Source organism: Prosopis cineraria, unplaced genomic scaffold (assembly GCF_029017545.1).
Source record: "Prosopis cineraria cultivar Desert tree isolate PC_DT_omini unplaced genomic scaffold, ASM2901754v1 PC3, whole genome shotgun sequence".
NCBI classification, from domain to species: domain Eukaryota; kingdom Viridiplantae; phylum Streptophyta; class Magnoliopsida; order Fabales; family Fabaceae; genus Prosopis; species Prosopis cineraria.
The window spans coordinates 22512145-22520935 of record NW_026555334.1 but is presented as its reverse complement, the minus strand read 5'-3'; the positions used below and the strand labels follow the sequence as shown (position 1 = coordinate 22520935).

Here is an 8791-nt window from a genome sequence, read left to right as displayed (position 1 = left end):
AAAAAACACCCTTAACCTTAACAAAAAAAATTAGATGCCTGATTGAGATCCAAATTTGTAGAATGGAGTATATGAAGAAATAGTTTTTTAAATGATAGTAATTATTATACTAATTATTATGATTAATGATAAAATATAAAACACTAGAGTCAATGAGATGAATGAAAGGAGGCGAGTCCCAAGCAGGTAGGAGGGGCAATGAGTCATGCCCCTTGACTACTTCTAATGGCATCACTAATAGAGTCAGGCAAATGGACTAAACCCAACGGGCTAGCCTGTTAGCCCGTAGTTTTTTTCAAGTTGAGTTAGCAAAATGAGCTTGTTTTGGAAAACAGATTGGGTTGACTTGAACTATAAAAGTATGTGGGCTAAACGGGCTGGCATGCTAGCCTACTTTTAAAAAAAAAAATTGTCAAGGCATGAGATTGCTTTGGCATGGATTGAGCTTCCTAACTTTATTTTTTTAGACCATTTGATCAGATCAATTATATATATAAGTTGAATTAATTATTTTCATCTGATTAATTATTATTCAAAGCTAGCCACTGAATTTCTTGACTCCAAATTTGCATGAACCCTAAGTGTGAAATAGAAAAATAATCAAGATCAAGCAAATATGTGTATAGATATAGCTAACTGCCTAACTTTTAGTTAAGGTTAATAGATGAAGGGTTCAAAAAGAAATGTAGGGCATATTTCATATCATATAAAAATAATCCTAGCTAACTAGTTGAGAACACTTATAGATTCAGGCTCGAGGAATAATTATTATCTAAATAATTAAAATAATAATTAGAATAATAAGAATGAGGTAGATTAAGTATTTTAGGAAGAACGAGAAATTGCATTTATATCATTATTCTTTAACTTGACTAGTTGTTTGTGAGTGAGGGAGTAATTTGAGGACAGCTTGTAAATTTATTGTATTTTTATGAAGTAAAAAATAAAACACACACTTTTTAGTTTATATTAAAATAAAAAATAAAAAATAAAAAAGGAATTATTAAAGTACATAAATATGTATGAATATTAACACTTGTTAGAGTATGAAAAGAACAATTTTAAATTTTTTTTAAATATTTGTGTGTGTTTTGCGAGCTTGCCTAAGAGTTGGCCAGCCTGCTAGTTAATAAATTGGGTTAAATTTTTTAATTTATTTTATTTAACAGGTTGGTCCAATTTAATCTGTCAAAATATCAACTTGTGCCGGATGGCCTGCAGGTTACCTCATAGTACATTTCCACAGTACTATAAATGAAGCCGCCCAAAGGTTTGTGAGGCGGGGAAAAAAAAAAAATTACAACGACAATGCCACCAGCAGCGTTGCATTAAACAAACGAAAAAAAGAGAGGAGAGGACGGATCTGCTCATCAAAAAAGAAGAAGAAGAAGAAGAAGAAGAGGACAGATCAGATCTAGGATTAGTAATAGCGGATCAGGGCAACACTACCATGGGCTCCAGATGGTCTCTCCAGGACACGACGGCTCTTGTCACTGGTGGCACTCGTGGAATCGGGTTCATCATATATCCATCCCTTGCTCTTTTTCTTCTAATATCAAAATCAATAATCGCACTTCTCTCTACGTACCCTCTGCTTTGTTACTTCTTGGAATATTTGTTTTCCCTCTTTGAAAGGAACCTATTAGCACAGCTAGTTTAATTTTTACGCACGTCTATTTCTAAAGCTCCCAACAAGCATTCATGTGTCTATCTATTCGGTGTGCAGGCATGCTGTGGTGGAGGATTTGGCCCAGTTTGGGGCCACCGTCTACACCTGCTCTAGGACCGAAGCGGATCTTAACAAACGCTTAAAGGAGTGGCAGGACAGGGGCTTTAAGATTTATGGGTCGGTATGTGATGTGTCTTCTCCAACCCAAAGGCAGCAGCTCATTCAACAAGTCGCTTCGAAATTCAACGGCAGCTTGAACATTCTTGTGAGTTCTGCCCTGCATTTTTGCAATTTGTCTATCTCGCTCATGCTTCTACTGCCTCAACAATGCCAATATCTTCATTATTCTTGGAGGAATATTAAACATAAATAATATATCAAATAATGGAGTTAGTCTTACCAGATCTACTAGATTACCCATACTAAGTGTAAACTAGTAGAGTCTAAACTAAGATGCATAGTAGATTCGAAGAGAGAAAAGAGAGGAGGAGCAAAAAGAAACCTTAAGAGAAACTGTTCACTTAGGGTGAATTCTTCCTTTAACCACCCTTCTCTATTTATAGCGAAGGGGAGAGGCTACCATATAAGAGAAAGATCCAATTGACATTTAATTTGTCTCATTATAGAGGGAATAAATTGATTGGAATAATAACATTTATTGTTGAGGAATCACTTCCTTTTTTGGAATTAAATCAACAATCAACTATTATTAATTTCAGATTTTGATCAATTCATTATTACCAGAATAATGTCGGATCTACTAATTGCTCCAACATAATGATCCAATTCTCATCAAGGGCGGATCTGTAATTCCAATAATTCCTGCCAAAATAAATAAACTCGGATCATGTTGTTCATTTCTATACAACTCTATTAGCTATCTAATTCAAGTGATAACGTCCTGATAGATTTGTTTCATTCCCCTCAATCCTTTCAAGAATTAGCACTCAAGAAGTTGCAGAAATTGAAATGAGTTATCAAATATCTGGTGAGCCTTAGGTAAACAATGTTGGAGTGAATGTGAGGAAGCCAACAAGCGAGTATACTTCCGAAGATTATTCGATGATGATGACTACCAACTTGGAATCTGCATACCATCTGTGCCAACTCGCATATTCTTCCCTAAAAGCATCTGGAAATGGAAGCATTGTGTTCATTTCCTCTCTTGCGGGTCTGACAAGTCTAGGTACTGGAACCATCTATGCAGCTGCTAAAGGTGCTTTCATGTTACCATTTGCTCTCCATCATTTCCTCATCAATGATTATGTTTCACAAAACTTTAATTTATATGCTGAACGACACTAAACATGCTTCTTTTTGCAGCTGCAATCAATCAGCTTACCAAAAACCTTGCTTGTGAATGGGCAAAAGACAATATAAGGAGCAACTGCGTTGCACCCTGGTGTACAAAAACACCACTTGTGGCACACGTACAATTCTTATCTTAAATCTCACTTACTCTATATTGTTTAACTTATGCTTCAAGATCCCGCCCGGCCCCTCTCCTTTTTTCATTGAGCCGGAATTTAATTTGAAATCAGATGAAAAGGAAGTACATTAATTAACTAATTGAGAACTAGTTCGTTGGCGTAAACTCTGAACCAATCTGTTTTTAATTTAATTCAGTGCTGACTGCTGATAATATGTGAGTGTTTTCTTTGTATATCTTCATAATGTGAGGATGAGTATGGTACATCCTTGACTGTTTTGCCAATTTCTCCCATGCACTTATCTCTTGTCTAGTGATTCCCATGTATGTCTGCACAACAGCATAATTCAGGGAGTGTCCAACTTCAAGGTTGAGTGCGGTTAATTAATTTGGCTTGATTGAAGCCAAGTTCCATCCTTTCATATTAATTTTTTTTTAAATTCAGATATGCATCGAACTAATTTTTAAATTTATAGTAAATCTGAAATAATTTTAAAAATGTAGTATATGGGAAAATAATTTTTTTTTTTATAGTATTGCAGTCAAATTGGCTATATAGCTTCATTTTGACCTACTATGTATATGACAGTAGGTTCCTGATTGTTTTCCTGTGATAACAGTTGATTGAAGACAAGAAGTTTGTGAATGAAGTACTAAGCCGAACGCCTATAAAGCGAATGGCAGAAGCACAGGACGTGTCATCCTTGGTGGTTTTCCTTTGCCTGCCTGCTGCCTCCTACATCAATGGACAGGTTATTGCTGTTGACGGAGGGATGACAGTCAATTCTTTTCAATTCAACATGAAATCAGCTTAAGCACTTTTTTCTTTTTTCTTTTTTTTGGGTGAACAGAATTGCACTTTATCCTCGTTTTTAAGATATAGAAAAATCCCTCTATTCTTCAAGGCAAGGTGGGGGGGGGGGTTGAGCGAGGTTAATTTATATGCTAAATCTTGACTTTCATTTATATGTCCAAAGAACATGAGAATAATTTATTGCATTGAAGAGGTCAAATCGTGATGAAGTTTTGGAGAGGCGTGGAATGTATTTTCCTCATATCTGCTTTTGTCCTTTGATTGTAAGTTGCATTATAATTCATCGAGTGGTTGGTAGAAAGGAGGAAAGGGGATGTTGGAGGAGGAAACCTGTTTTTTGGTAGCGGCAGCTGCTAGAGCTGACTTTATTCAAGCATTGCAAGGCGAGGAATAACGGAATTGGATGTGTGGCAGTGTCACCAACACGACTTGGTTTCTCCTAAGTCAATGCTCAATGCCTGATTGCCACAGAGCAGTAGCAGTGGTCAACTAAAAAAAAAAAATATATCCCTAGTTCAGAAAATCAGAGATCTAACTATAAGATTTTGATCACATTTAAAAAAAAAAAATTGATGTCTCAATCTATTGGCTCATTGGATGTCACGTGACAAATTTAATATTATGATTTTCAAAAACCGGCCACCTAATTGTAGAAACTTCTCAATTTTAAATATAATTAGATTTTAATCTTATTATATGGTTTTTACCATGACCTTATATTTAAAAAAAAGGAAGAATTACATTTAAAGAATACTCAAACAAATTAATTATAAATAAAGACTAATAAATTTTATTTCAATAAAAATGTTTATATTTTTATTTTAATAATAATTCATTTTCTATTAATTTTTGTTGGTAAATAATTTGTTTGGGTGGTTTTATGATGTAATTTTCCTTTAAAAAAAAATCCCTAATTAGCTCCTCGCCTGCCCATCATCATTGGCATCATTAGGGATTGTTTGTCTAATCTGGAATAGTGAAGATTAGACCCCAGATATTCTTTTTCACATTTGATTTCATCGACAAAATAATTGCACATTCCTTCCATTTATTTTCGCCCATGTTAAATATATTTCCTTTTTTTAATTAAAATGTTTTTGGGAATTTTTATTGGAAAAAATTCATGATATTCTCCCTTTCTTTATGCAAAAATAATTTTATAAGTAAAAGTATCACTATATTTTTAACTAAGATAAAAAATAAATTATTTTTAAGTTGTGATAAAGTTATATATTTAAATTTTTATATTTTATATTGATGATGTTAATCATGATAAAGGTATAATGTTATAAGCATTAATCAATTCCTACACTAATTTTCGCCACAAAACAGTGGTTTGAAAAATTAGACTAGTCCAACCGATCAAACTGATGAACAAGCAAAACAAAGGAGAGGAAAGGAAGGATGAGGAGAACTTAAAAAGTCTTAGCATCTGAAAAAATATTATAAAATCATGAAAGCATAGATTATCAAAGAAAACTAAAAAAAAACAAATATTGCCGCAGATGCAAAGAAGGCGGCAAGGAAGAAAAATGAAGAGCACCGTTGCTGCAGAACAGGGAAGTGATGGTTTGATGCTGTTATGCGGTAGTTTTGGAAGAGCCATTACCACAAAACTAAAATGAAATATTCCTCACGTTTTGTTTTCATTAAAATAATAAATTAAAGATTAATTTTCCTGGGCATGACAACTTTGAAAGCAATAATACTGATAATACTGTGTGTGTGTGTTACATTCTCTCGTTGCCCCCCCCCCAACACACACACACACACACAGCATTTTAATTTTAATATTTTTAAAATATAAAATAGTGATGCAACAATTTATAGTAATTTTTTCAAGTCATATTTTAATTTTTTTTATCTTTCTTCATTATAAATTTCAGTTTTCTAATTAATACTTCATTAAAAATGTAAAGTATTTTTAATTGAATCTCATCCTAATAAAATAATTAGTTTCAAACTAATACCATATTTTCATATTTATCTCTATTTAATAGGATATTTTACTTTAAAATAAATATAAAGTAATTTATTTATTAGAAGCACTTTTTAAAAAAAACAAATTAATTATATATTGAAACACTAAAAAAACCTTTTGTTTTGGGACATTCAATCTTCCAAAAAATATCTTACATCATCAATATATCCTTAATACTAGTTTCACCAAGCCAAAAGCTTGAAAAAGTGGCTACATGGCTCTAGATACATTTTATTGTTCACAGAGCCAACAAACAAAAAATGGCTTCTCATTATAAGGTAGCTTGGTGTTGGGTTGTGTGTTATTACGGGGCTAGTTTTTCAACCTACGTGACATTTAGACAATCTTCATTGGAAGATGTTAAGTAAGCTTGATTTGTTGAAAAGGATGATGTTTGGCTAAGTTGAGGAAAGGAAAAGCTTGAGAGCAAAGGATAGTTGAGAGAGAGTTTAGGGAATGTGAGAGTTGTATTACTTGAGAATTCAAGGATGGTTACAAATTAGAAAGGGTGAGGTATTTATAAACCTCCCCTTGAAGCTAGAAAAATTCCAAATCCTTAATAGACGGTGGAAATTGAATTGATCTTATGGCTATAATTGATTCTCTAGAATTCTCTCATAGATATTTACAATAAATATCTAGATATTTATATAGAAATACCTAGAGACAATATTAAAATACTGAGGCTAGAGTTGTGTAGATTTCTCTAGAATATTCTTGCACACTCTAGCTCTCTTAATGTTAACTAAGACTTTCTGGAGGGTTCTAGAGCATTTTAGACCACCGTAACCTTATGAAAAATCACGAATCGTGACATTCTTGCCCACTTAATTTCACGATCCCCTTGTCATGCCTTCCTCCTTGCAACATTGGATTTAATCAGTGAATTGCCACAGGAGGTCTTCACTTTCCTAACTAGCTTCAGAGTCTGGTTGACCTTTTCACTTGATTAAGTACTCAATGTAGTTGGGAACTCCTCTCTTTCTTATCACCCTGTCAACGAGGATCTCATCTATCTCCTTGTTATACTCAGTGACGACTGCTATTAGTGCTCTCTTGGAGACATCTCAAGATAGATCTTCTTTATCTCTGCAATATTTCTTCAAGAGACTAATATAAATGATAGGATGAATCTTAAGCTTAGGAGGAAGTTGTACTTGATATGAAACCTTTGCCACACGTTTGACAATGGAAAAGAGGCCTTCATATCTCCTGACCAAACATTTGTGGACTTTGCGTGGTGACTTGAATTGATTTTGCAATAACTTCATCATCACCAAGTCACCAACTTGAAACTCAATATGGTGACGCTTCTTATCTTCCCACTTCTTCATCCTACGGGAGGCTTTATCCAAGCTTGCATGAGTGATGTCTACTTCTTCTTGCCATTTCTTGGCAAATTTATATACAGATAGATTGTCTCTCTTATATGGTATGGCAAGTGTAAGAGAATTGAGCTGTAAGTTGTTGCCCAGTAACTATCTCAAAGGGACTCTTACCTGTCAACTTACTTTGCTGCAAGTTGTAAGAGAATTGAGCTACATCAAGCAACTAGTCTTGTTAATAAGCACTCATGTAATGTTGAAGGTAGAGCTCCAATAAAGCATTTATCTGCTATGTTTATCCGTCACTCTAAGGATGAAAGCTTATTGAGAAGTTCAAGTCTGTCCCTAAGAGCTTGAATAATTCTCTAGAATTTCTCGGTGAATTAAGGATCTCAATCACTGATGATGTTTTCAGGAATCTCTTATAGCTTTACAACATGCTTGAAAAATAAGCACGCCACTTCATCAACTTTGCAATCCGTAAGGGCTGGAATAAAGGTGGCATATTTCTTGAATCTATTAGCTACCACCATAATACTCCCATATCCTTCAAAATTAGGGAGAGCAACTATGAAATTCATTAAGACACTCTCCCATAGTCTTTCAACTACCGGCAGAGGTTGAGTAGACTAATAAGATGTTGATGTTTAACCTTATCTTGCTAGTATAGTATATTAAGTAGGTCCTCACATATGCCTCAACATCCTCTTGTATATATGGCCAATAGAAGTGGTTTTGTATGAGAGCAAGTGTTTGTGCCATACCTAGATAGCCAGCCCACTTTGAATTGTGATACTCCTTAAGGATGTCTCTTCAAAGGTTGCCTCATTTTGGAACATAAACTCAGTTCCCAAGGGTGTAGAGTATCTCATCCTTTACCCAGAACCTTTGAGTTTTCCCTTCATTAGCAAGCTTCATCAAATCACTTGCTACTAAATCTTGAGACAAACCTTCTTTGACTTTGTCAAGGAAGTCTGGGGCATGTTTGTTGAGAAAATAGCTAACTCAGCTTTTTTGCTTAATGCATCTACCACCATATTTGCTTTTCTTGGCTTGTACTCTAATTGGTAATCAAACTCGGCAAGAAAATCTTGTCAACCAGCTTGCTTTAGGGTGAACTTTTTTTGTGTTTGGAAATAACTCATAGCGACGTTGTTTTTCATTATAGTGAACTTATTTCTAAGTAAGTAGTGATGCTAGGTCTGGAGACAATGAATGATGGCAAACATTTTCTTTTTCTCGTATTATATAGTGCCTCTCTATGTCATTTAGCTTGCGACTCTCGTATGTAGTAAGGTGTCTTTCTTACATCAACACACCCCCAATTGCAAAGTTTGAGACATGAGTATGTACCTCAAAAGGCTTGGAATAGTTAGGTAAGGACATGATAGGCTCTTGCATGAGCATTTGCTTTATCTTTTCAAAAGCATCCTTAAAATATTTGGTTTGTTGCCAAGATATATTCTTCTTGAGTGAATCTGTTAATGAAGCAATAATCGTTAAGTATCCCTTGATAAACAGATAATAATAGTTCACTAGCCTAAGGAATGATCTTAGCTTTAGGACTTTAGCA

General features: G+C 34.3%; 1 protein-coding gene across 3 annotated transcripts; it reads left to right on the top strand.

Annotated features, from left to right (window-relative positions):
* Positions 1 to 1293: 1293 nt before the first annotated feature.
* LOC129304606 (tropinone reductase homolog At5g06060-like) lies at positions 1294 to 4241 on the top strand. 3 transcript variants are annotated; one of them, XM_054944323.1, is made up of 5 exons: positions 1294 to 1515; positions 1727 to 1934; positions 2669 to 2885; positions 2993 to 3099; positions 3719 to 4241. In XM_054944323.1, the coding sequence occupies exons 1-5, from the start codon at positions 1451 to 1453 to the stop codon at positions 3911 to 3913; spliced, it is 792 nt and encodes a 263-aa protein (XP_054800298.1). In that variant the 5' UTR covers positions 1294 to 1450; the 3' UTR covers positions 3914 to 4241. The 3 variants fall into 3 exon arrangements, with proteins under 3 accessions (XP_054800298.1, XP_054800296.1, XP_054800299.1); XM_054944321.1 differs by lacking the exon at positions 3719 to 4241 and adding an exon at positions 3493 to 3552 and having other exon boundaries at positions 1301 to 1515; XM_054944324.1 differs by lacking the exons at positions 2993 to 3099; positions 3719 to 4241 and having other exon boundaries at positions 1301 to 1515; positions 2608 to 2745.
* The last annotated feature ends 4550 nt before the right edge of the window (positions 4242 to 8791 follow it).